The sequence below is a fragment of the Trichomonas vaginalis genome, chromosome V (genome assembly GCF_026262505.1).
Source record: "Trichomonas vaginalis G3 chromosome V, whole genome shotgun sequence".
Lineage (NCBI taxonomy): Eukaryota > Parabasalia > Trichomonadida > Trichomonadidae > Trichomonas > Trichomonas vaginalis.
The window spans coordinates 16,376,633-16,403,812 of NC_067207.1; the positions used below are offsets into that span (position 1 = coordinate 16,376,633).

Genomic DNA, 27,180 nt, shown 5'->3' on the forward strand with positions numbered 1-27,180 from the left:
TGCCACTCTATAATAACCAAAAATCTTTATTCTTAATTCATACCATAAATTGCTCGATAATAACTCATTTCAGCAAGAAAAGAAGGAATGCATGATGTTTAAATTCTTATCAAATAGATAATATGATACAATAGCTTATCAAATATTCATTTTTTCTATTTTGATAAAATCAAAATCAAAAGATAAAGTTAATTAACTAATTAAAGTAAGAAAACTGATTATAATTTAAGTGGATAAATTTTGATATTTTATAATTTTTTTGACAAAAAATAATTTATAAATTTAAATCGCGTTAATAGTAATACATCTAGTTAAACCTTTGTAGACATTTCTCATTGCATCATAAAGAGATTCCTGGGAGAGCGGCTGCGTTCTTCCCTTACCTATGGCAATTGTAAGAATCGCGTCGTTCTTCTGAAGTATTTCGTCAACTTTCGCCAAGACGTCATCGAGTTTTGTTGCTGTTGATATTCTCATTATCTTAGACGTTCTCATGTTATCATCGAACACCTTTACAAGGAATGTCATTCCTTCCGGTGGATCGCTGTTTCCTGTGAGGAGGTTCTCTAGTTTTGCGACTTTTCCGCTGAGTTCGTTGTTCTCGTAACTCTTCTGCCAGAGCTTGCTCGACTTGATCTTTGTTGCGTTCTGTTCGAAAATGTTGAGTGAGCTGACGTCGATGCCGAGTTCTCTGTAGAATTCTGACATGACGAACTTCTCTCCCTTTGCAGTGAAATTCTTTCTTGCCTCGTCGTAGTTTGCGGAATCGTTTGATGCATTTGCAAGTGGGGATGCTCTTATGTTTGTCATCTCTTCCTTCGACTTCTGGCGGCGGAGGTTGATTCTTGAGTTCGCTATGTCTGCAGCGGTGATTCCGACTGGAGAAGGAACAGAAATGTTTGGAACTGATCCGCGTGTCTTCTTGTCTACTGTTGCGAGACCGTCCTTCTTCTCTCCTGCCTGTTCGCTTGGTGGCTGCTCGCGTGGCTTTAGATTCTCTACCTTTGACTTATCCTTCTTTGCGTCTTTGTCCTTCTTTGGATCTTTCTCTTTCTCCTTGTCCTTCTTGCTGTCCTTTGCGACCTTCGCTTCCTTCGACACGACAGTCTTCTTCGTAGTTGTCGCTGGAGGTGGTGGAGGGGGTGCTGGAGGCATGCCTGGTGACTGTGTTGGCTGGAGTCCTCCGCCTCCTGATCTGTTGACGTTTGTGTTCGATCTCCTTGACTGTGCTCCTGCGATGTCAATTGGGTTCAGTTTCGGTGCTGGTGACTCTCTCGCCTTCTTCGGGATGAAGCCAGCGAATGGAGTTGCCTGCATTCCAGAGAACGGTGTTGCCTGGAGACCGGATATTGTGTGTCTGCTGCTTGGCTGTGTTGCGGAGATTGTGTTGGAGCTGACATTTAGTTCAGGAGATTTTGTGACGTCGTCGAGAGATCCAGGTTGAACAGAAGGTGGTGGCGGAACTTGCAAGTTAACTGACTGTGCCTTGGAAACAAGTGTTGATGGGTCAACTGACTGTGCCTTGGAAACAAGTGTTGATGGGTCAACTGACTGTGCGCGGTGTGCTCTTCCTGCAGCGACTGCCTGTATCATCTCCTTCTCCCAGTAGTTCTCTACTGTCTGCGGTGCCATCTTTGACATGATTGGCATTGCTTCGTCGCATTCGCAGATCCAGGCAGATGGATATGATCTGTGTGAGACTCTCTCTGTACCACCGTATATCATGAACCTGTGTGAATCGATGGCGATACTTGAATGCTTGCAGAGATTTGGTGGAATGTTTCCGAAATGCTCAACTTCCACTTTCAACCAGTGCTTTGTATCGATGACAACAATGTCCTCGGACTGAGAGTCTGCGGCACCACCGGAAACAAACAGCCAACGGTCGGCAATGACTGATGCGCGGCAATCGTGACGAGCAGAGACGGATGCTTTGGATCGCTTGCTCCATGTCATGTTCAGCATGTCGAGAACCCATATGTCGTCGAATGTCTGCTGCTTTGGACCACGACCACCGATGATGGCCATTTCGGATTTGCCGATAAGAACTGCAGCGTGGTTGTAGCGAGGTGGTGGGGAGTTTGGAAGCTCACCGAGCTCACGGAACTCGTTGTTGTGAGGATCGTAGTATGAAACGCAGTTGGATATTGTTGTATCTTTATCGTTCATCTTGTTTGTAACTTTGCCACCGAAGAAGTAGAGCTTAGAGTCGTAAACAACGCATGTATGGCCGAAACGTGGTGATGGCTTTCCATTTGCTGGGACAATTTCAGTCCAAGTTCTCTTTGCCTGGTTGTAGCACCAGATATCGCTGTAGACTTTGTTAGAGTTGTTACCGAATGCAACGTAAAGGTTTTCTCTGAGAGCTGTGATAGAATGAGATTCGCGAGGAGGAACTTGAGCGTTTTCGATACTCCAAATGGAGTCTGCGATGTTGTATCTGATGATTGTTGAGGTCGTGGAGCGCGATTCGTTTGTACCACCGAAATAATAGACAAAACCAGAAGAAACGCAACCATCGTGAGAAACACGTTCTGCGACTGTTTCGCTGAGTTCTACGTCTGTCCACTTGACAGCTGGCTTCTCTGACTTGTATTCTCTGAAGATTTCTGACAAAAGGTTATGATATTGGTCCAACCAAGTCATTTTCTCCGAAATATCGTTGAAATCGATCTGGTAAGCTTCGTCATCATCAACAACATATATTGATGTAAGTACTGGCTTGCAGTTAGCGAATTTGAACTTGGACGGTTCGAATTGGAGGAGTGGTGTATTAATCTTCTTCTTAGTAATAGCGAGCATGACCATGTTATTGAAGAGGTAGAGTACGCCAGGTCCTGTCTTCTTTGTACTGACGATACGGACAACGGCCTGTTCAATAATCTCACGGCCATGGTCCATGATGATCGTTCCAGGTGGCATTGTATTCTGGATATCCTGCATAGCCTGTATGCTGATGATCTTGTGGGAAAGCTGATCGATATTTTTGTTGACTTCGTTCAGCTTCTGCATTGTCATAGAGATGTAGTGCTTTTCTGGGTGGAAGCTTGGAGTGCTCTTGTCAAGCTCTCTGAAAAGCAACGGATACCTTGGATATCTCTGAACAGGAGTAATATAATAGGACATGAAGTTTCTTCCGTTGTGAAGTGGCATATTAGCTTCTATTTCGGAAATCTGTTTATCTACTGAACGAACCATTCTCTTCTTCTTTAACATATCATCTATTGGCTTATAAGCTGAAACGAAAACCTTAGCCTTGGTAAAATTTTGTAGATGCTTCAAGAAGACGTAAGACATTTCGGCAGTAAAGCCTGGCTTGATCTTTTTGAGATCTTCCAAGAAAGCTGAATGTACTTGGTAAATTGTTTTTATTTCGCGGAAAAGCGAATGAATTTCGCCTTCTTGAAATGCTGTGCTCTTACGAAATTCTGGTTCCCAGTATTCGAGAAGCATTTTAAGGTCGTTGTTGTAAGTTTCTTCAGTTGAAATAATTTCTGCTGTAATGTGGCCACGTGCGCCGATTTTGCGCTTGCCGGCATCTCCCAAAACAACGTTTAATTTTATGTGTTCTGAACGGCATTGCTGCAATATTGGCTCCGCTGGCTCGCTCATTTCTAATTGACGGTCGCCAATTGAAAGTTTCTCTTCGGTGAAATCATAACCGAAACAAGCCTTGCATGCAAGGAAAATATTCTGAACAGTTAGGGTATTAAGTTCGTTTGTTTCAATAGAGACGAGCATTAAGGGCATTTGGTCCTTTAATTGGGTTGAAATTTCAACTTCAATCCAGAAGTAGTTCTTGTCCGATTCAGGAATAACTTTTAGATAGTATTCTGGTGCTGGATAATCTTCCAAATCGTCATGAAGAATAAGCTCTTCATGCATCTTGAGAGGAATATCCTCTAGCTTTAAGACTTCTGTATAAAATGGACATCTATACGCAAGTAAACAACCTTGATGATTTACAGCATTTAAGATTTCCGAACATGACTTGTCCATATAACTATCTGCGGGCAAAACAATGTTCGGTGATGTCCCATGAATAACGCAAAGGGACATGTAATCTGAAATTGTTAGAAAAACCGTCGTCACTTCAAAAATTTCAAGCTCATTACAATTTCATATGAGGTGGAAAGGTATGCTAATTAAAATGCGAATTTACAGGGTATTGGATCGGAAGGCCATTTCCTAAAGATGAAAACCTAAAAATAAGTTCTTTGGATTTCCCCTCCACTCGATGAAAAAAAAATTTTTTTTTCAACGTGAAACCGCTCTAATCTAAAATGATGAAATCGATGTTATCTTGATATTTAGAAATCGTTTATTAAATTTGAATCACTGTCAAAATTATCAGAATGTCGAAGATATCCGGAAAATCCTAATAACTCAGTGAGGTATCGAAATAGATTGCTCTAACAAATTAAAATATTAATAAATCTAATCAAGTTATTGATTATCATTTTTTTTCAATGATTCGATCATGAAAATATTCCAGCAAATTACTTCACTGAATCCCAAAATGTGATAATAATGCATTTATGATAAGCCAAATTTATCACACTCCTTACGACTGTACTTTTCTGATCTATCAATGCTCTCTTTTATGCCTTTCTAATTGATAATATCTTAATATATTCTTGGATTCTGAATCATTGAATCTGAAGATTACCCATTCATCTTTTAGGAAATTAAATGCATTGTCATAAAATAGAGCAATAAAGTGCTGAAAAGCGTAAGTATTTTGTAGAATAAAAAATAAAACATTTACTTGATAAAACAAATTAAAACTTATATCCGAGATGCTGAAGTTTCAGCAAAACATGCTTAGAATACTGTATGCCTTCTAACTTTTGGTAGTTGTCAAAGACGACATTGTATATTGCTGTTTGCTGTTCTTCAGTACCAAACTCTATAATACGTTGGATAACATAATTTCCAAATTGATCTTCAACCATTGTAGAAATACGAGTTGCGTTGAAGTCAGGTGCACTTCCGATGATTTCAGGGAAAATTTCCATTCTTTCTTCTTCAGATGCGCCACGAATGCATTTTTCTATAACATTGGATGCAAACTTGTGTAGTGAAAATTGGTAAAATCTGCCTTTAAAGGCTTTTAAGAGATTAGAGATGTGCTCATGCTTATTAGATGCCAAGATATATTGAACAACGTAGTTTCCATATTGATTCGTAGCAAGTTCGACAGCATTGCGCATAACTTCTGCAACAATCGATTCTAGTTGCTCTATTTTATATTGATCGAACAGCCTTTGAACAATTCTGCATCCACAGTTATCAATTGCCAAAGGCACAACGCTTGGTAAAATCGCATCAATAATGACATTGAGTTTAGATGGTAGTGACATTACAAAACGTTGGACAATATGATTTCCATTTTGAGAGAGACATAAACTCATTAAGTTAGGTTTCAGAGCATTGAAAAGCTTCTCAATATTTTCTTTTTGAGTAGTTTCGATAAATCTCTGTAAAACTCTGCATGCAATAGAGTGGTCGACAATATTATTCAAGTCTGATAAGAAAAACTTAAGGAATTTCTGTTGTTGTTCCTCTGTAGCTGTTTCGCAAAGTTTTTGAATAACGAAGTTTGCAGATTGGTCGAAAACGAGTTCATTCAAACTTGGATAAAGAGAATTAAATATAATGTCCAATTCCTGCTTTGAACACTCGGTCATTTTCTTCTGTAATGATCTGCTTTTCATAGGATCTCTTGCTTGCATAACATACGATCTTTGCTGTTGTTGTTGAGGTGACACAAAATTATTATCCGGAATAAGAGGCGTATCAAGTTTTGGAGCGAATGAATCTTCTGAAAATATCTTTTCACCAGTTGCTGCTTCCCATAATTTAAAACTGATCAAATAAACTGAATTATTCATTATAATCTCTGGGGCATTGATAACTGGCCTCCTAAATTGGTTTGGTACCGGAGAGAGGCTTCTACCAAGCGGAGGCTTGTTATCCATGCTTTGGGATCGCAACATTTATTTAGGGGGATTCAAGACCCTTTATATATAGTCAAAATTAATTTCATTGGTTTATTTAATGTATAATTGTATTTAGATTCTTATTTTGATAATTTTTTATTTTTTCGATTCAATTTAACGTTCACTATTCAAAAGCTTATCTATTCAAAATCTGAAGATTTGGATAAATCATGAAATATCGTTGATAATGCATTACTCTTTATAATTCTTCACTCTATATGCAGTAAAACGCCACTAAAGCCTTTAAAAACATTCATTTCTGTTCTATTTTTTAGAAATCGTCGAAAACTAATTCTAAGATAAGGATTCATTTCAAGAAAATGCTATAAATTATAGTTTAAAACTATCCATATAAAATTATATGAGGAAACATCAGAATTGCATCAATTTCTTTATGAATTGTTTGTTGATATCTTTATTCGAAGCATTTAGACGAATGCTTCGTGGGTACTTCAGTGTTAGCTCATTGGAGGTTATTTCGTGTTAAAATTGATTGATTGTAATAAAACCTTCTTTCTCTTGATAATTTTTATTTTCTTTTTATTTTGTAAATCTCCATTATTCATGTCAGATCGATCGGGCTCTGGAAATAGAGGGCCTTCATGGAGAAGAGAAAGGCATCGTGAGTCTAGACGAGATTATTATGATTATGATGACTATGAAGAACATCGTAAATATGATTATTTACCTAGACGTAATTCTGATTATAATTCAGTACCTAGACATTCACATTTACCATCAGATATGGAAAAATCACCTTCAAATGCATTTAAATCATTTAAAAAATATCTTGATAAAATTATATTTAAAGAGTTGAAAGAGTCAGAATTAACAATTGCTGATAAACCTCTTAGATTACTTGAAAAACATATATACAACGATATTTTAGATGCATTTACACAGATATGTCAATATTCCCGTCACAGACAAGATGTCAATATCGATAAATCTAAGACGTTAGTTTCTTATAACCCGAAAGTACCCCTATATCAATTACAATTTGAACACAATATGAAAGCATCTGTATATCCAAATCTTTTTGAATGGTCAGACTTAATACAGATGCACAACATTCATAGTGTTCAGAAATTACTTGAAGTCCAACTTGATAGAGATCAGCTTACTCAAATAAAAATTGATTCAATCCAAAATGTTCTTCAACATTTCTCTTCTATTCCTGCTGGATACATTGTTAATCATAGTGATATAAATATGCTTAACAAAGAACTAGAGAAAGCAAAAAGAACAAAAAGCGAAAGTCAAACATCAAGCTCCACAACCTCTGCGAGATCAAGTCAGTTATCTAATCAAAGGCAACTCAAAAATTCTGATAGGAGCCAGACAATTTGTATTACTCCACAAGATATTTTTACATTTCTTCAATTATCTCCAAGATTTAAGTTCCTTTATCAACAGATGATGTACAATTATCAGGTGAATCAATAGATCCAAATTGACTAATTTGTTACATTATTATAGTTAATTAATATCATTTGCTGGTAACTTTGATTATTATTCATATGTTAATTACGATTAATGCTTCGTTGTTTGATTGAAATTCTTTTGAGCGTTGTTTGAAAAAAAATTAAGCTTGTTCATTTTGATGAACTTAATATAATAATACTTCATCCTATTGAAAGCGAAATCTAGGCAAAGCATCGTTAAATTTATAGAATTTTCAAAAACAATTATTATTACATAAAATTCGATTAGGAATGAAAACAGATTCATATTTCGTGTGACTGATTGTTAGATTGTTATTAAATTGAATTGTTAAACATGTTTATTTTATATAATCATATTCTTTTTTGAATATTTATCAAATTACTGTTTACAAACTACTTGTCCATCTACTATTATTCTTATCTCAACATGGGATAAGATATTTACTTTATAACTGATCAAATGACTTTGATATGGGGAATGGTCAGAGACCAAGAGTATGAAATTATGCTCTAAATCCTGCTATTGATTTGAAAATTCAATATGAGATCTTGCATTAAATTTCTTATCGATATCCAATAAAAATTATTCCTGCAAGTAGCTGATGAAAACTTGAAGAACTAAATGTGCAAAGCACCTAGTAAGTTTTTTTAATTAGAATTTCAAAAGTTTGAAAAAAAACTGTAGAATAAAAAATTCACTTTTTTTACAGTGTCAATAATGTATCAAAAAACCCATACCTATTAGATCATACACGGCAGCAGCCTTCTTCATTGCCTCCTTGTGGCTGTGAAATTGCATATTGGATAGCTGTATCAAAAACATCTTTAACGCCGTCGGCACGTAACGCTGAGCATTCAACGTATCCGATTGCATTGATAGCTTTGGCCTTCTCTGTGCCTTGCTCTGGTGTAAGTGGTTTGCCACGTTTCAATGATTCTGGATCTTGGCGCAAATCTGTCTTGGTTCCAACCAATAAAATTTTTGGATCTTTAACGAACTGTGATAATTCTGGTAACCAAATATTTTCGATATTGTCGAAAGAGGCTTTATCAACGACTGAAAAGCATAATAAAAACACACTAGTATTTGCGTATCATAAAGTTCTAAGGTTTTCTAATTCTTCTTGACCAGCTGTATCCCATAACTGTACATTTACAACTTGATCTTCAACCTTAACTTTAGCTGTGTAGTTATCGAAAACAGTTGGGATGTATGTCTTCGGGAATTCACCTTTAGAATAAACGACAAGGAGGCATGTCTTTCCGACAGCACCATCGCCTACAACAACAAGCTTGGTTCCTGAAGCAGACATTTAGAATTAAAAGTAACCGCTTGAACTTTTTCTTAAGGTCTAATAAAAGTGACAATTTAATGTTTTCATTTTTTTCGTAATTACATCAAGACTTGTCCCGGCTCGTGTACAGGTATGCTTAAATAAAGCGTAGGATAAATATCTTTCTTATTATTCTTTGCTTTTTGAGTCTCTGGAATTGTTTTCAGAGGCGGAATGGATTTCTGAGGAAAAGCGTGAAATTGATTAGTTTCAGTCTGCATATTCATTTTAGATCAAACAAATTAAAATATTTTTCGAGATCGATTTTGAAAAAAAAATCATTTGATTTTTCATTCGGAATAAAATAAAATTTATGTTTCTCATTGATGATATAGCTAATTTTTTGTATTTTGGAGCCAATTAATTAAAGTTCGAATTTTTTATTGTCATGTGAATTGCCGAACTCTACTGAATATCGAACCATATAATAGTGATGAAAAGAAAATAAAGAGACTGTAATACATTGAAACGAATTCAATTTTTGAAGAAAAATAAAATTTGGGAAATTTCACAGAGTACTTTTAGAATTCTTTGAGTTATATAAAAATATTATAAAGTAGTCATAATGACATTTTAATGATTAAAATAGTTTGAATAAAAAAATTTTATGATCAAGCAATTTTCAAATAAATAAGTATCTAATGTGTATTGCTCAAATTAATAATGTATATGGCATATATTTATATGGATTAGAGAAATTTCAAAAAATAATTAAATCGTAAAATAAGAAGATAAGTACAATAAGAATTTAATAACGATTAATTTGAGATAATAGTAAAAGTAATAATTATTTGTATTTGAAATAGGAAATAAAAATATATATACGTAAAGGAGTAAAACATCACTTGTGAAGATTGTTTTAATAGTGTAAAGATGAAACCATGTTTGATGGTCAGTCATTGGAAGATGATTTTTTTTTGAAAAAAAAATCAAACGAGATGCTATGGGCAATAATTTGGTAATGAATTTAATTGATTACTATAAGCTATGATTAATGATAGTATGTCTCACAAGAATCGGTAAAAGCTAAGACGATTTTGTGAATATAAAAAGTTATCGGTTTGATCTCAAAAACGGAATTTATTTTTAAGTCACCTCTATTAAAAAATTGAAAAAGAATTTTACATCTAATTCAATTATCTTTCAATCATATGACAAATTGAAAAAAAGTAATTGCCTACGACTGGAGTTGAACCGGCGACCTTGCGCTTACAAGGCGCACGCAATAATCACTATGCTACGCAGGCTGTACATTTAAAAAAAATTAATTTATACTACATGATTAAAAGTCTAATAAGAAAGTAATTGAAATGAGTCAAAATATTTATTTGATGACTGAAAAGGTTGATGTTTGGCGAATGATTCGTATGTTAACTTCAGATAAAGGAGATGTCGAAGTACTAAATGAGAAAAATCTTAAAAAACTAGTTCAACAACTCCGTTCTGATAATTCTCAATATCAAAGCTTTTATCAATTTTTGGATAAACGTGCTGAAAGCTCTTCATCTCAAACCAGATATCTTACCCTTCAATTAACAAATTACTTTTTTATCAGATCAGCTCATTTTCGTCATGAAGTTTGCAATTCATATTTATTCGGATTTTTACAAAAGTTTTATGATAAATTACCATCTCCAAAGAAGTTTGCAGAAAAGATAGAACATTATTTTCCTATTATTATTCAAATTTGGAGCGAAGATTATAAACATATCTACCCACAACTTAGTTACCTACCACAACAGTTTCCTTCCAATAAATCAGTAAAAATGACACGCCAAGAAAGAATAAACCTAACGAATGCTAAATTGTTATCACAAAACTTTAAAAAAGAATACGAGCCATTCTTAAATAAGATAGAAAATCTCATTAAACTACTCAGTCCTCCAGATGCAGATCAATTTCCTCCATCTGATGAATATTTTTCTTTAGTAAAAGAAAATTTGATGATTGAGCGAAAACCAATGGAAAGATGCCTAGCTGATCTTAGTTGGGTAACAACTATTACAAAAAGAGCAGCAGGTGATACTGATATTCATACTCAAATGAGTGAGCTCTACAAAAGGGCCCAAACATTATCTGATAGTATGACTGGATATAATGATGATGAATTCGAAGAAGTAGAAACTATATAATGCTCTATGTTTGTAAAATTAATAAAATATTTTCATGGTACTCAATTTTTTGTAAGTTTACATACATACACTAAGTCTATTCGTAATTTAATGTGCAAAAAACAAAAGAAATTGATATTCCTCAAAATCTCTTAAATTTGATTTCGGTTGGGAATAAAGCAGAAATTTTATATGTCAAAATGGGGTTTCAATAATTATATTAATTGTGCACTGTTAAGATGTTTAATATTAAATCTTGAACTTACAATAGTTTAGAAATCTAACAATGAAATATATTTTCCTTGATGTTTTGTGAGTATTAAATGATTTTCGCAATAATATGCTAGGAGTTGTATACTACAATTCATATTTCCTCGGAAGTTGGAAATTTTAAATTAGATTTGTTATTACTAATCGATTTGAGAGGCTAGTAATCTCATGAACATCATTATCATCATTGAATCTAATGATAACATGTGAATAGATATCAAGTTTACTCTTGATTTCTTTATGATTGATAATTCTGACAAAATTTTCAAATTGATCGGAAGTTAAGGGTGCACACGAGAGGATCATGCAAACTTCAGAATTTAGAACCTTATTTTTAGGCATTATCTTGGCTACCTATTTAGGCTCGAAAAGCAAAAAATATCAAAAAATACAACTTGACTCCATTATGACCCTTTCATGGAGGTAGTTTTTATCCGCTAGTATTTTCCCTTTGAATCTCTTTACAATTCGAAATCAAATTCAAAACTCAGTAGAAGAAAGGAAGAATCGACTTACTACGGTTGTAATACGAATAAATACATATATTTAATTATTTTTATTTACATAATAATTGTTTGAAGCTCATATTCCATCAAATTTTTAAATAAAAACATTAAAATGTTGAAAATGTTCATATATTTTAATAGGGTTTTGGCACTTTATTGAGGAATTACTACATACATAGTCGAACTGAACTTGATATTTTGAAATTTAAATTATTTATCAAAATTAAAATTTAACTTGAAATTTATAATTATTTAGTCATATTTTGCATAATTCTAAGTAGATTTTGTAAAAAATCAAGAAAGAAAAATTTTAACGTGCTTTATTTTTTCTTTTTTATAATAATACATATTATTATATAATTAACATATTCATAATGTTTCACCCTTTCAAAAATATAATCCTCCTCCTCTCAAATAAACGTACATACGGGTGGCCTCTTTTTTCAAAAAATTAAAATTTGAAATTTTGGGCTCAAATATTAGAGATTTTTTCAACCTTCAACGATATATGTTGTCTATATCAGACCTCCTTTCTTTTTGATACTTAACATTGTTCCTAAATCTTAGCCGTTAAGGCTGTTCTGAAAATATTTTTTTTTCGAAAAAATTCGAAAAAAATTCTTAAAATTCAAAAATCCCTTAATTCCTGAGGATTTTGGAAAAAAGTTTTTACATGAACATGTGTATATTATATGAAGTATATTGATAAGGTAAAAATCAAATTTTATTGCATATTCATCGAGAAAATAAACTACCCAGATTTTCCTTACTTTTACCACCTCTCTAAAGCTGGGGACACCGCCTATCGTTTGGAGTAGCTATTAAATAGAACCACCAAGGGTATTTTTCGAACTGCCGGTGTAGTGGAAACATCCGACATAATGATTCATTATGCCAAGGTTTGATTCCCATTTAGCCAATTTTTTTCTTTTTTGGATCATGAATTTTTTTTTGGGTCACTATAAGATTTGTTTCATGTTCTAAATCTGCTGCATATGTAATCTATTTTTATTTACCTATTTTTTAAAAATCTATTGGATTGCCAAATTTGAATATATTTAAAATCATAAAAATCCAAAAAAACTATAAATATATGTTTTATGCATAGTGCCGATACTCAAATATCAGATTACTTAGATCCATGAATAATATCCGAATTTTTTTTCTTAAAATTAAACTTCAAAACTTCTTGCAATCTTATTCTTCATCTATTGTAAATTTTTAAAACCATTTTTTAAAATAATTTTGCGTAAATTTTATTCTCATGTTGTTTTAATCGAAAATTGATACATTTTCAAAAAAATAATATTGACTTATGAAATTCATTTTTAAGGTGAAATAGTATTGTTTTTATTAAAGTATATGAATAATATATAAAAAATTAATGAATAATATAAGCAGATTTTTAGTTTACAACAAATATGAGCAATGCAATTTCAAACTTTTGCTGGCAATTTCGATATTGCTCAAGTTTGTAGTATTTGTGATACCTATAACATCGGCTTAATCAAAATTCGATTTTTCTTATGAGTTATTGAGAAAATTTGATTGCAATGAGAAGGATTTCGACGTTTTTGATAAACTAAGAGCTGAGCTTTAGGGGTTCAGTTCATTTATGGCTGTAGTTTGATGCGTAGATCTCTTTTTTATTGTAAATTCTTTCAGCATGGAGATCGAGAATGAATCTTTTGAGAACTTTATGAGTTTTTACACCCGTAAAGAGGTCCTTCGAGGAAAGATAGTCCAGACTACATGAAGATGTGGGTTAACCAAAAAAATCCGATGGTTGCCCCATATTCATGTAGATCTTCGAAAAAATGAGCACCAAAAAAGCCAAAAAAATAGGCTTTTTATTGGATTTGTACACTAGATCAATAACCTATTTAGGATCTGACACTCTTTTTAGCCAGAGATATGAGGTCCTTTCTAGGAAAACGATCTATTCATCCATAAAAAAAATGAATTATCGTTTTCCACAGAAATTACATGGGGAGTGGTAAAAGTAAGGAAAATCTGGGTAACGAATCCCTCAAAATTGAGAGGGTAATCCTCCTCCTCTCAAATAAACGTACATACGGGTGCACCCTTAAAAATCAGATATTTGTGGAGAAAAATGCCTTATATAAATAATAAAAACATTTCTATTGAAAAATAATTGAAGCTCCCATCTCAAAGATTTCTGTCAGAGCTTGATTTGGTTAACGATTTTTACAAAATAATGTTTAGCTATGTCTTTTACATGTGTATTAAGAAATCAAAAGATTTTTATTGCAGTTCAAAAAGTGAAGAAATAAATGAAAGTTCGATCGGATAAAGAGTTTCCGCACAAGGTAGTTCTTCTCGGTGACTCACGAGTAGGTAAAACATCCCTTCTTTCAAGTCAAATGCATAAAGAAAAGCATTTATCTCAAAATCCGACCATTGGTTGTCAATGTAATGATGTTGAAATGTTTGTTGATAATCAAAAAGTATCAATTCAGGTATGGGATACAGCTGGACAAGAAATATATAGAGCACTCGTTCCAATATATCTTCGAGATGCCCATGCTGCAATAATCGTTTACGACATTACAGATATGAAGTCTTTCAAAGCACTTCCAGAGTGGATGAATACACTTTTTGGTATTTTCCCACAAAATTCTCCTTTATTTTTTGTGGCAAATAAAATAGACTTAGAAGAAACGCGACAAGTTGAAGATGCAGACGGAGAAGAATTTGCACGAAAGAATGGTGGTCAGTTCCATCGTACTAGTGCTCTCTCAGGAGAAGGAATTGAAGAATTATTTAAGGCTGTCGCCAAAGCACTTCTTCAAAGTCAAGTAACAATGAATGAGCAAGTTCTCATTCCAGCAGATAAAAAGAAAGATGGTTGTTGTTAATTAACTTTACCAATGTATTGATATGTATAAAATAAACTTTATATTCGACTTTATAATTGGCGTCTTTACCAAATATGCTAATTAATACAATGAAATAAATAGTCTTCTTTTCTATTAATAATTGCTAAATTTTTAAAATTTACAGAGTTAATATTGAAAAGTCTAGAATATTAAAGGCTTATCTGCATTATCTTGATTGCTAAGCATTTCTTGTGAATATCTAACTTATAACTATAAAAAATTCAGTTTTCTCATAAAGCATTGTATATAATTTAGCATAAAGAATAAGAAATTAAAAGTTATCTTATGTTAATAATAGTAACATGGTTAATCATTTATTAACAAACAAAAAAATTATAATTGATTAAGTTCCTTTCTTAAAACATTTTCAAAGTTTGTGGAATCAACTATGATGTTCTGCATACTAAATAGATTAGTACATATGATTGATTGGCACTCGACAATGCCATCCCAGCAATCTTTCAAAATTTGGTTGTCTGTACTGATAAATTCGCTCTCAAGAGAAGCAACATATTTAATAAACTTCAATCCTGCACCTTTGGCAGCAGTTTGATACCAATTGAGGCAGGAATATTTATATGGATTGATTTCAATCAAAATTGATGATGGTTTCATGAAAACAAGGCTGGATAATGCAGGAGAAGTAGGTCCTATTAATACATCTGCTTGAGATACTTCTCTAATCTGCTCAATTTTCGATAATTTATTTAATTCTATTATAGAAATGTTATAATCTGGGAACAATTTCTTGATTACATCTACAACATCATTTATATTTCGGATTACGCCGGTTCCTGTGTTTTGGTGAATAATAACTTTTTTCTCGTTGGATTTTTTAATATCTAGCTGAGAGAGTAGTATATTTCGAAGATTTATTGTTTGGTTTGGCTTTATATCATAGTTGTAATAATATGATTCACTTCCGATTGCAATTTTATCTATTCCGAAAGAAAAACTTTCAAAACAGTGGGGTTCTTGGAGTCGTTCGATATCAACGTTTGATAAAAGATATGAAAGCATTGGCGGGTATTCGAATTTTAATGTTGTAAATATTCTTTCATTTTGTGTGTATTCTCTGTCTTTTACGAGATGTAAATAAATGGAAACCACATTATCATATAAATCTCCCCATAAATTACGATTGGATCTATCAACGCCGATGATAAAAGATTGATTTGGAATAAATGTAGCATCTTGGAACATTGTGTTTGTAGTTTTCATTTTATATTGCAATCTATTGTAATCCAAATCGAGAGGTGGAGTTCTTGGTCCCAAAGTAAGGAAGATATCGTCAAATTTTATTTCATATGGACTTAAAACATAATATACACCTTGTTTTATACATAGATTATGCGCTTTGCAAACTCTATTTACCCAATTTGTTCCGTTACATGCAATATTTAAAGTAGGTAACGAAAAATCTTTTTGAAAAATTGTAAATTGCTGCGTTTTCAGTGTAATCCTTGCTTTCCCTCCAACAGATAGAGGAATACTACACTTATAACCTTTGCAAAATTTAGATATTCCAAATTCAATATGAATTCCTGAAGAATTTTGTTGAAATATAACATTTTTTGGATTTCTCCATAGAGAAAATGTAAGATTCCTACTATCATTTGATAATTTTGGAAAAGAAATGAATGAAAAAATTAAAGGAATTGGAGAAATATAATGTGTTAGGATAACTTCTATTAACAAAAAAATAACAGAAGCTGCATAACATATAATAAATTGTTTATTGGTCGGAAATGTCTTTGATTTTATCATTTATTTCCGCCAAAAATAAAAAATGAAAAAAAAAGTGAAAAAATAAAGACGTTTGCAACTTATTCTTTAACCAACTTATTTAGAGGATTTATAAACTTTTCAATACCAAAAAATAGATTTATCAAAATAATGCAATATGATATCAGCTGAAATGCTGAATATATGAATCAAAACTTGCCCAATAAATACCAATCCAATTGTTTTGAAAATCAACCTTAATAAGCGATTAGAAAATGTTCCTGCTATTTTCCACATTGTGAAGGCGACACCCAAAAATACTAAAACAGTTTTTACACAGGGGTTACCAATTTGATATCTCCCCCAGAAGTAATCGAACATTATTTCTAAGATATCATTGTTTTTGAACTCCTTGTTAGAATAAGAACTTGCATCACGCATGGTAAATAAAGCTACCATTTCGCTTTTCTTCTCCAAAAAATCAAGTAAAGCTTGGTTATCCTCATTGTCAATATCAGAAACCTCGCGGCTATACTCTTTCCGACCACGCATAATAGCAATATCAAGGGGAGTCTGTTCATTCTCATTTAAAGAATTTATATCGGCACCGTGAGAAATTATCAGTTCGGCGTTTTCCTTATTAGACATTAATGCTGCTATATGCAGAGGTGTATTTCCATGAATGTTTTGTCCAATGATGTTTACACCTTTTGAAAGTAGAAGGGCAATTAAATCATTGTTGCTGCTTTTCAAATCAAAAGTTATATAATCAAGATACTCAAACACTTGGTTAAAACGTCTCAGAGTTATCTCCATGAACTCTTTATTGTTATACAATAATGCATAAGCAATAGCATTATTTCCAAATTTATCTGTTACGCTGATTCTAGCGCCATCGGATATAAGAAATTGAACAATTTCTTTATAATTCAAAAGTGATGCCAACATAAGAGGAGTGAGACCATATCTGTTTGAATTTTCATTTATTTCTGTACCATGTTTAATTAGAAATTCAATAACTTTTTTATTTCTAAATATGGTTGCTGTATGAAGCAATGAAAAATTACTTTTTGGATCATGAATGTTGATATCAGCACCATGTGAAACAAGTAACTCCACCAAAACAGAATTATTAACAGATACGGCAACATTAAGTGGACGTCCTAATATTTTCTCCAATGCTTCAATATCGCTTCCAAATGAAATAAAATCTTTTGCAATGTCTGTTTGATTTTCAGTAATTGCCAAATGAAGAGCTGTTCCACCATCCGGATCTGACGCTCTGATGTTTCCGCCATTAGCATACAAATATTTACAAAGATCTCTAATATGATAAACTGGAGAAAATACCAAACACCCATTGATATCATGATATTCAAGTAAATAAATAAGAAAAACCTCAAGATTTAGATATTTATGACATAGAGGTAGTATTGGCATGTGAAATCCGGAAATTTGTATCTTGTAATCAGTAATCAATCTCATAATAATACCTGAATTATGAGATGCAATTGCAGCTTCAATTGGAGATGTATCAGGTGTTTGTTCATTCAAACATTTTTCAATGATATATTTACTTTGTCCTTTAATTGCTTCGTCAAGACATTTTTTGGTGATTCTCACATTATATCCTGTTCTTAATAACTCAAAACAAAATCTTGCGCCATTTAAACAGCAACTTTCAAGTAATTCACTAAGATCAATTTTTTCACTTTTTAAGAATTGTCGTAAAGCTTCTTCATCATCATTTAATATTGCCTCTTTATAGGTATTTTTAATGACATTATCATATTCAGAAAGAAATGAAATATTCAAACTGTTTTCGCAATGATATTCTTCAGACAATTTTTTCATAATCTCTATATACGCATGACGATAACATAAACGAGTTTCACTAACTACTTTTATCTTGCCAATTATCTCTTGTGCAGTAAAATATCCAGTATCAATCAAGTTAACCTTGATATCGTTGAATAATCCGTTTGTTAAACTTTTTTGATCTGAATTTATTCTGTAAATTTCATCCCATGTGTTGATATATCTCTGATATTTATTATTAAGTGTTTCATAATGGACAGCCATTGAATTGAATCCCATTATTTGAATAACTAAAATGGCAAACATGAATATGACCAATGAACACTTGATGTCAAAACGATTAAAAATCCAGTTATGACGTTTTGGAAAATACGATAATTATCAAAAAATTCAATGAAACCTTTCAAAGTAAAAAAAATCATTATTTCGCTTGAATAAGCTATGCTACCAGATTGATTTCATTATATACGAGATGAGCTAATACAATTGATTGTATTTGCTATTAAAACTCCAATTAATTGACTGGAGTATATTAAATCAAAGTTGTCAAGAATCTTTATCATTGAAACTAATACGAAAACACAATTTGAGATAGATTTTGATTGTATTCAAATTGATTACTCTTTAAAAAAGAATCAATATAGATACCATAATGGCTTTTTTCACTCATTTTTGAGGGTAATAGATGGAAAACAAGATGGATTTGCGACACTATACTTTTTATGAATTTTTTTTGAATAGTATCTAAAAAAGAGCAAAATGAAATCGAAATAAATCAACGAAAATGTTAAGAGATTATTCGAAACAGCCTATCCATTTAACAGCAATTACCGTTTTCCCTTATCGTTTCGTATTTCTTAAGTCATTAGTTTATTATTCATACGTGTTTTAATATTAAGCAAAAAAATGAGGTTTGTAACGTTAACTTGTATGAAAGTAAGTTGTTAAATAATTCATAAAGATAAAATCACAAAAATCTCCAATAAGATAAGATTTTAACCAGCTCGTTGCTTCAATATACAAATATTGAAGTGGTGAACAGGCAATGTATAGGAGAGTCTTAGAGCACCGTAATCAAACAATCAACCCCGGCCACTTGACCTCCACTTGTATAGTGAAGAGCCAGCGGTTATTTGGAATTTCTAAACGGCAATTTATATGAATGAATTTACACCAATAACAAAGGACTTCCTTTTGAAATATATCGAGAATAATGATATGTCTGTACTTCGACAGATTAACTCTGCCTTTGAAATCCAATTTTCTTCGTACGACTTTCGAAATTCTAATTTCATATCTACATGGGAACACCAAATTGCGTATTTATTAGATGTATGCGAAATTTTGTATGGCAAAATAAATTATTCATCATTTGTATCTCAGATTTTTCACTTAATTATCAACATTACCAAAAAAATCGATGAAATCGGAAAATTTTCTCTCTACCAAGCTGAGGCTCTCTTTAAGTTAGGTAAGCATGAGTTGGCTTTAAAAAATCCTGGTTTAGCGATAGATTCTTTTTTAGCTTCTTCTTCTATCTACGAAACATACTCCTTACCGATTGAATTAGCATTATGTTATGCAAACATTGCGTATATATATTACTTACAAGAACGCTACGATAAAGCAATCTCTTATGCACTTCCTGCGCAGCAAAAACTATATAACTCGAAACACAATTCTGAATACTCGAGCATTTGTGACTTACTTTCGTTACTTTATTTAGAATTAGATGAAAAAGATCTGGCTATTAGGTACCTCCAAGAATCTTGTAGAGAACAGATTCCTGTTATACCATCAAATATTAAACTTAATTTACTTGATTTTAGCCCGCAAATTCCTAATACGAAAAATCCAAGACTGACGAAGCTGAAATCACAAGAAATAATAATTAAAGACCAATCTACAAAGTTAGATGACTCCATTAATCAACTACACTCTTTATGTTTTTCATAATTTGAAGAAATACTAATTTAATCCAAGCTTATAGTAAGCTTTACTCCTGTTTGTTATATAAGAATAAAAATTGTTTAATAATATGAAGCAAATCTTGACTCATAAACTTTTATGATAGTCAATATTTCTTGAAATCCGAAGGATTTGAAAAAAAAATCTATATTAATGAAGGTTTAACTTTAATATACGCTTATCCAGGGTATAAAAATGTTTCAACACTCGATTTATCAATCCTGATTTTCCAAAAAAAATTGAAAAAATTCAAAATAAAATTAAAAAACATAACTTTTAACTTGAAAATTCAATTTTTGAAAAAAATTTGGAAACCAATGATATCAAAAATAGAATTCTCAAAGTATTCTTGTTAAAATATATTGAAAATTCATTTAATTTTAATCAATATTTTTAATTTCATCACAGAGAGTGATTTCTATGTAACTTTCTTTATCAATAGTAGGATACCTTGAAAAGGAACGCTATGAATATCTCGACATTTTTGCCATATTTTTGATGGTGAGATTGCAGACGTTTATCTTTCAGATCATTCTCAGAAAGGAAAGTATTTCAAGATTTACCGCCGATAATGAAAACAACATTGATTAAATCTCAGCACTTCCAATGAAAATATTGTTAAACACCTATCTTACAATTCTTCTTGAGAGCATTTCAAACAATTTTGCTTTAACAATCGATGTAATCGAAGGGAAAGTACGAATTGATTTCTAAGAAGTAAACTTCATAGTCTATAAAACTTTTTCATAAAACAATACATCGCCGATTAAATCAAGAAACAAATTTTTAATAATCAATCAGTTACATTATTGACAAACTCTCATTTGTCATAAAAATTTAGTAATTAATTCAAAATTGGAGGAGATACCATTACAATCTAGCTTTCAAGAAAATTGATGTAATATCATCTCATCAAGAAAAAAGACTTACTTCTGCAATCTAAGATCTCCACTTGATACATATGCAACAAGACAGAATTTTTAGAAATTACGAAATTTCTTAATTAATGGAAAAAAGGAACTCCATTTGTTTAGGCATCAGAAAGGCACGATATCCGGAAGTAACAAAAGCTACTTATTTCATGGAAATAAAGAACTCCACTCGTTACTGCAGAAAAATTGACATTTTTCAGAAGTTGTAAAAGTTCTTTTTGACATGGAAAAAAGAAAAAAGCTCCTCCCGTGTGGATCGAACACACGACTTCCAGATTAACAGTCTGACACTCTAACCAACTGAGTTAGGGAGGAATTCACGATATTCATATTGAACTTGAACATAAAATAAAAATTAATATTTTTTTTGTATTACATTTTTTATAAATTGATTTGTATTCTTGATTTACTCTTACTCTATTAATTTTTGATCTTCACAAAACTTTGAGAGAAATATTCAATTTAACCTTACAACGATCAATTCTTTTTATTTATTTTCAATATATATCTGATATCATTGAATTTTCCTTCAGGTATTTTTTAATTCAGATTGCTTTCAATTTACAAAGATTATTATCCTTCTTCTTTATATTAATTAATGTATTTCTCATTTTTTTTAATTTTCAATACTTTATTCAAATCATATTTTCAAATCGATATGACTCCTCCGAAGTACAAAATCCAATTAGAAAAGCCAATCCCACCACCACCTCCACCACCACCAGTATATAATGGTCGTGGACCTTCTACAACATTTAATATGCCTCAAGCTCCAGTTGCAAATCCAAATAATCAGCATTTTCAATATAATATGACAATTCCTGAATTATTACCACCACCACCTGGAGCTCAACCACCACCAGTTCCTGGAGGTTTGCTTCCTCCTGATAAATCCAATCAAAATGTTCCACCATCACCACTTGAAAAATTATTATCCTCTGGTATTCCAGGTGGTGCTGATGCACAACTTGGACAGGATGCTATCCATGATGCACACAAATTTACTGATATATTTGGAAGCCAATTTATCCCAGATACGGCAATGATGAATTCTATTTCAGTTTTGATGAACAACAAAGGCGATAAAAAGGCCAAATTTAATTTCAATCCAGGAATGTTCCAGAGTCCTGATGCGTTTATGGTAATGCCTCCACCAGCTCCTCAAAAAGAACTCAACTTAAAGGCAAACGCAGCACTTTCGTTTACTCCAGAAGCATCGATTACATTTTCTCGTGCTGTATACCCAACAATCCAAGCTTGCATTGATGCAGCACCAAACAAATCATACATTTATATTCCTACCGGAATTTATCCAGAAAGACTCAAAATAAACAAGAAAGTTGCCTTAGAGGGAACAGGAAGTATATCGATATGCGGTGCCGATATAACAGATAACTGCTCTTTACATAAAATTACTTTTCAATGCGACAACCATGGCAAAGGAGGTGATGTAAACATAACGAATCACGCAATTGTATCATTTTCTAATGTATCTTTCTTTACAAATGAAACCAACGCCCTTGCAATTAAGGAAGATTCGATTGTTACTCTTGCTGACTGTAAGATTACATCATTGATGCTTCCATGCGTCTTTGTTAATGCACAATCCTCCATTCTCGCCACAAATTCTAACTTCGAAGGCTCTCAAACATACGGCATTCTTTTGGCAGATGAATCCTCAGCACATATAGAGAATTGCATCCTCAAAAGGAACGGTAAAGCAGCTATCTGCACTACAGGAACATCGACAGTTACAATTGTAGGATCACAAATCGAGTTTAATAACGATGCCATAGAAATCAACGAAACAGGCCAAGTAAACATCAACAATTCATCGATATCTCTTAACCAAGATTACGGTATTATCATCAAATGCCGCTCATTCGTTCAAGTCAAGAATTGTAATTTTGATTCCAACAAAGAAGGATCAGTTTTAGCCTACAACAACGGTATATTCTTCAGTTTTGACAGTTTATTCAAAGGATCCCCCGACAAACCAATCATTTACTTAGCAGGAGGAGCGCAAATGAGCTCATCCGGAGACAACTTCTCAGGAAAGTGTCTCGGCGCTATTGCATCAGCCTCAAAGTCCGAAATCTACTGCGAGAACTCCAGTTTCAGCATGCAAGGATCCGGAATTATCGCAAATCAGTCCACAATCACCTTACAAGACATATCATGTTCAGCAACAGTTATGGCCGTCCAAGTTGCCAGCTCTTTCATCGAAGTGAAGAACTCGAAATTCGCATCTGACCAAACAACATTTTCATTGGCCGGAATCAGAGGAACAGTTATCAACTGTGATTTCACGGGAAAGAGCATTGGCGCAGCGATAAACAACGTTGAATTGCGATTTGTCAATTGTTCGTTCATTGGCTATAATCAAGCTGTTTCTGTTGCAGTTGGAAAACCATTGTTCGACCAATGTTCATTCAAAACAAACCAAACAGGAATTGAAAACAACGATGGAACATTGTCGCTGACTAATTGTGTTTTCGAACATAACGGAACACACATCAACCACAAGAACAACCAGATGCATGTTACTAAATGCAAATTCTTGTCTGCACAACAATCCGCGTTTATTCAGACAGGAGGAAAAGTTGCAATTACAGAAACAGAGTTCAAATCGAATAAGACAGGTGTTGATGCTTCATCATCAGAGATATTGATTGATTCATGTACATTCACAAGCAATGGAATGTTTGGTGTACAAGTTCGCGGAAAATCATCATTAATTATATCTAAATCTAAGTTCACTGACCATTTCAAGTCCCTTTTGTTGATTGCTTCTCGCAGTGCAATTAATGACTGCACATTCGAACAGGCATCATGCGGACACATTGAGTTGATGAGATCTAATGTCAACATGGATAATTGCACAGTATCTAACACTCCATGCGGATTCCAAGTCACAGAGTCATCAATGCTTTCTTTCGTTAATTCATCAGTGAAATCATGCGAGAAAGGACTTAACGTTATTGGTCCTAAATCATCTGCATCAGTTGTTAATGTTAGATTTTCACAGACATTGACTCCTTTCTCAGGAGATGTCCAGAGAATCAAACAACAAAACTTAATTGTTGAATAATTCTTTTATTGCTTATTTTTATTTTGTTTTAATATATATATCTTTAGTTATTAAAATTACCACTTTCTGGCATTCTCTCAATTTTTTATTGACTATATTTGTCATATACAAACATCACATTAAATTAGTTATTCCATAATGATTAATAATATTAGATTTGCAAAGCAAAATACCGAGTTATTATTATAGAAATCAACTTTTTAGTTAGCCTTTTAATATATATTAATAGGAAGTCAGAAAGTGATTAAACATTCATAAAAAATTGATCAGACAATCTTAATTATCCTTTTTAAACTGTTTTTTTACATTCATATATTAAGGGTATAGTAGTAGGATATGAAGGGTTGTGTGACTTTTTTTGTTACATCTATATATAGACGATGCATTAAAATATATTTATTTATAAATCATTAAAAAATTAACATTAATTTTAAAATAATTTATTTTTTTATCTTTTATAAAAGAAGCTATATATAGATGATGTCAGATATTCCGCGATTAATTAAACATTGTTTAAATCCTGAATGGAATCAATGGAGTCATAATCAAAGACCTCATAAACGAGTAAAAGAAATTAGAAATAAACTTCTTACGAAAAATTAAAACTTAGTTATGTTTATTATTTTATTTTTTTATTTTGTATGAAATGAGCGTCAAAACTAACAACGTTAAAAAATTAGGATTCACAAACGAGGAAATAAAGGATATATTAGAGGAGGTGGGTTATGAAGTTGATAAATATTATTTAAGAAATTGTAAAAAATTCGCGGAGTTATTAAATGATTTAGATTATGATGGAAAAATGAATAAAGATGATGTTATAAATTTCTTATATCCCACATCTGAAGAAGAAAAACCTAAAGAACCTGATGTTTTCCCTGAATATTATGAAGAACGGATTAAAGATGATGAATACAATGAAATTGAAAGACTGAAAAAAATAAGAGATGAAATAGATGAAAAAATTAAGGAATTAAGAGAAGTTGAAAAATATAATGAAAATTGTAATAAACAGAAATTCATCAAAAGTGACAGCTCTCAATTTTTTGACATTTGTAAATTCTAAATTGAATGAGAAAAATGAAATAATACTAAGTATAATACAATATTCTAGATTTAATTATAATTAGGAAAAAGTTAGTTTTGAGAGTACTTTTCATAGGCATATAGAATGAAATCTTCTGAAAAATAATATCACATAAACTTATATTATTTTCTAATATATAACTATTTTATATAAAAATCAAATTCAATGATCTTAAAAGCGAAGGATAAACCTCAAAATTTACGAATATAATGAGTGGGAATATAATGCTTATCTATCATAAAACCATATGAAATATCAATTTTTGCTTTACGCCTAATTTTTGACGACAATTAGCAAAAAATGTTAAATGTTAACACTCAGTCCATTTGAATATGAAAAATAAAATTGACTTTGATTAAATGTTTTTATTTATCATGCAATTCTTCTTGCGACCAAAGATTTGAATAAAATTTCAAAAAATAAGATAGCTTAAAAAATAATATACGGTAGTGTTTACTAATAGATGAATAGTATATAAATTCTATTAAAATGGATTTGATCCAAAAAAATATAAAACCAAAAATAATTGTTATAATTTAAATGAAGAAGTAATTTAAAACGATTTTATTTATGATCAAATTTTATATATTTTTTTGGATCAAATCCATTTTAATAGAATTTATATACTATTCATCTATTAGTAAACACTACCGTATATTATTTTTTAAGCTTCTTATTTTTTGAAATTTTATTCAAATCTTTGGTCGCAAGAAGAATTGCATGATAAATAAAAACATTTAATCAAAGTCAATTTTATTTTTCATATTCAAATGGACTGAGTGTTAACATTTAACATTTTTTGCTAATTGTCGTCAAAAATTAGGCGTAAAGCAAAAATTGATATTTCATATGGTTTTATGATAGATAAGCATTATATTCCCACTCATTATATTCGTAAATTTTGAGGTTTATCCTTCGCTTTTAAGATCATTGAATTTGATTTTTATATAAAATAGTTATATATTAGAAAATAATATGAGTTTATGTGATATTATTTTTCAGAAGATTTTGTGTTCTTCTTCAAAATTTTATTTTTTTATTAAAAAGAATCTTTACAAAATATACATTTACTTTAATTAATATTTAAAAACGTGCTCTATCAAAAGTTCCAAAAATTCAATATTTTAGCTTTTCTGAGGTGTCACTTTTGATGAATTTCTGTTTACAACAAAATGAAGTAGAGGGTTTAATGAATATCCCAGCTTCAGAATCAGAAGTTCAGAAATCTCATGAAGAAAGATATAAAAATTATGTCTCAGAATCAACACAAATTTATTAGATGGTGAAATAGACGAAACACTTTCAGAAGAAGGTACTAAATTTATTCGTAAACATAAGTTACAATTTATTGATAATGAAGAATACCCCTGTATCCTACTTTCACCACCTTTAGATTCCGAAAAATTCAAAAAAGCTCTTAAAAACGTGACATATGCAACTAATACGATTAAGAAAGAAGATCATGATATTTACACAAATTATTATTTAAATAAATGCACATGTGTTGATAAAGTTTTTGATTTATTAGATAAAATATCAAAAGAAACCATTGGAACCTATAAAATTTTGTGTGATTGTGGTTTCATTATTGAAGATACCAATAATGTTTCATATGAAAGAACAGCACCGAAGGAAGACGAAGTGGAAAGGTATATACCATTCGTTATTAAGAATATAAAAGATATGAAAACGTATAAGCATTATATTTATTCATTTATTTCAGAAAAAATGGAAGCAACCCATAAAACATCTTCTCATCATTTTATAGCTATTCATACATTCCTTTTCAAAATTGTGAAATTAAATAAGACAGGAATTAGATTTAATGTATCAGGGTACGCATTCTTGAGTAAATTAAAATGTATTCGTCACGTCGCAGATGATAAAAATTTATGTGTTCTTAATTCATTTTATGGGCTTTAAAAAATAAACTTTATTATTTTTATTTTTAATTTTTTATTCTTACATAAATGAACAAAAACGGAACAGCT

At 31.7% G+C, this 27,180-nt stretch overlaps 10 protein-coding genes, 2 non-coding genes and 1 pseudogene across 13 annotated transcripts, besides 7 other annotated features; 6 read left to right on the forward strand and 7 right to left on the reverse strand.

Annotated features, from left to right (window-relative positions):
• Positions 1-221: 221 nt before the first annotated feature.
• On the reverse strand, positions 222-4,064 carry TVAGG3_0347700 (Rho guanyl-nucleotide exchange factor protein; the record flags this gene model as incomplete). The annotated part of the gene is made up of 1 exon (XM_001308417.1): positions 283-4,059. One exon carries the CDS (start codon positions 4,057-4,059, stop codon positions 283-285), a length of 3,777 nt encoding a protein of 1,258 aa, XP_001308418.1.
• Positions 4,065-4,741: 677 nt separating this feature from the next.
• On the reverse strand, positions 4,742-5,997 carry TVAGG3_0347710 (mRNA binding; the record flags this gene model as incomplete). The annotated part of the gene is made up of 1 exon (XM_001308416.1): positions 4,782-5,981. The coding sequence occupies one exon, from the start codon at positions 5,979-5,981 to the stop codon at positions 4,782-4,784; it is 1,200 nt and encodes a 399-aa protein (XP_001308417.1).
• Positions 5,998-6,558: 561 nt separating this feature from the next.
• On the forward strand, positions 6,559-7,773 carry TVAGG3_0347720 (uncharacterized protein; the record flags this gene model as incomplete). The annotated part of the gene is made up of 1 exon (XM_001308415.1): positions 6,567-7,448. The coding sequence occupies one exon, from the start codon at positions 6,567-6,569 to the stop codon at positions 7,446-7,448; it is 882 nt and encodes a 293-aa protein (XP_001308416.1).
• Positions 7,774-8,134: 361 nt separating this feature from the next.
• Positions 8,135-8,774, reverse strand: TVAGG3_0347730 (small GTPase mediated signal transduction; the record flags this gene model as incomplete). The annotated part of the gene is made up of 1 exon (XM_051230981.1): positions 8,542-8,760. One exon carries the CDS (start codon positions 8,758-8,760, stop codon positions 8,542-8,544), a length of 219 nt encoding a protein of 72 aa, XP_051100711.1.
• A 1,181-nt stretch (positions 8,775-9,955) lies between these two features.
• On the reverse strand, positions 9,956-10,028 carry TVAGG3_0347740. The gene has a single exon. It is a non-coding gene; the product is annotated as a tRNA-Thr (tRNA).
• An 82-nt stretch (positions 10,029-10,110) lies between these two features.
• Positions 10,111-11,123, forward strand: TVAGG3_0347750 (UV-stimulated scaffold protein A family; the record flags this gene model as incomplete). Its single annotated transcript, XM_001308413.1, has 1 exon — positions 10,113-10,913. The coding sequence occupies one exon, from the start codon at positions 10,113-10,115 to the stop codon at positions 10,911-10,913; it is 801 nt and encodes a 266-aa protein (XP_001308414.1).
• Positions 11,124-11,447: 324 nt separating this feature from the next.
• Positions 11,448-12,422: a mobile genetic element.
• A 1,540-nt stretch (positions 12,423-13,962) lies between these two features.
• Positions 13,963-14,547, forward strand: TVAGG3_0347770 (GTPase protein; the record flags this gene model as incomplete). The annotated part of the gene is made up of 1 exon (XM_001308412.1): positions 13,963-14,547. One exon carries the CDS (start codon positions 13,963-13,965, stop codon positions 14,545-14,547), a length of 585 nt encoding a protein of 194 aa, XP_001308413.1.
• A 354-nt stretch (positions 14,548-14,901) lies between these two features.
• Positions 14,902-15,789, reverse strand: TVAGG3_0347780 (EGF domain-specific O-linked N-acetylglucosamine family; the record flags this gene model as incomplete). Its single annotated transcript, XM_001308411.1, has 1 exon — positions 14,902-15,789. One exon carries the CDS (start codon positions 15,787-15,789, stop codon positions 14,902-14,904), a length of 888 nt encoding a protein of 295 aa, XP_001308412.1.
• A 645-nt stretch (positions 15,790-16,434) lies between these two features.
• Positions 16,435-18,375, reverse strand: TVAGG3_0347790 (spectrin binding; the record flags this gene model as incomplete). The annotated part of the gene is made up of 1 exon (XM_001308410.1): positions 16,435-18,375. One exon carries the CDS (start codon positions 18,373-18,375, stop codon positions 16,435-16,437), a length of 1,941 nt encoding a protein of 646 aa, XP_001308411.1.
• Positions 18,376-19,269: 894 nt separating this feature from the next.
• Positions 19,270-20,273, forward strand: TVAGG3_0347800 (TPR-like family; the record flags this gene model as incomplete). The annotated part of the gene is made up of 1 exon (XM_001308409.1): positions 19,270-20,067. One exon carries the CDS (start codon positions 19,270-19,272, stop codon positions 20,065-20,067), a length of 798 nt encoding a protein of 265 aa, XP_001308410.1.
• A 979-nt stretch (positions 20,274-21,252) lies between these two features.
• On the reverse strand, positions 21,253-21,326 carry TVAGG3_0347810. Its single transcript has one exon. It is a non-coding gene; the product is annotated as a tRNA-Asn (tRNA).
• Positions 21,327-21,669: 343 nt separating this feature from the next.
• On the forward strand, positions 21,670-24,215 carry TVAGG3_0347820 (uncharacterized protein; the record flags this gene model as incomplete). The annotated part of the gene is made up of 1 exon (XM_001308408.1): positions 21,670-24,102. One exon carries the CDS (start codon positions 21,670-21,672, stop codon positions 24,100-24,102), a length of 2,433 nt encoding a protein of 810 aa, XP_001308409.1.
• A 454-nt stretch (positions 24,216-24,669) lies between these two features.
• Positions 24,670-25,103: a mobile genetic element.
• Positions 25,104-25,107: 4 nt separating this feature from the next.
• Positions 25,108-25,144: a mobile genetic element.
• Positions 25,108-25,144: a terminal%2Cinverted (terminal inverted repeat of Banshee-A3 transposon ID:TVAGG3_0347840).
• A 1,177-nt stretch (positions 25,145-26,321) lies between these two features.
• Positions 26,322-26,358: a terminal%2Cinverted (terminal inverted repeat of Banshee-A3 transposon ID:TVAGG3_0347850).
• Positions 26,322-26,359: a mobile genetic element.
• Positions 26,359-27,180: part of a mobile genetic element that runs on past the window's edge.
• TVAGG3_0347870 lies at positions 26,379-26,997 on the forward strand (annotated as a pseudogene). Its single transcript has one exon. A coding segment is annotated over exon 1 (619 nt).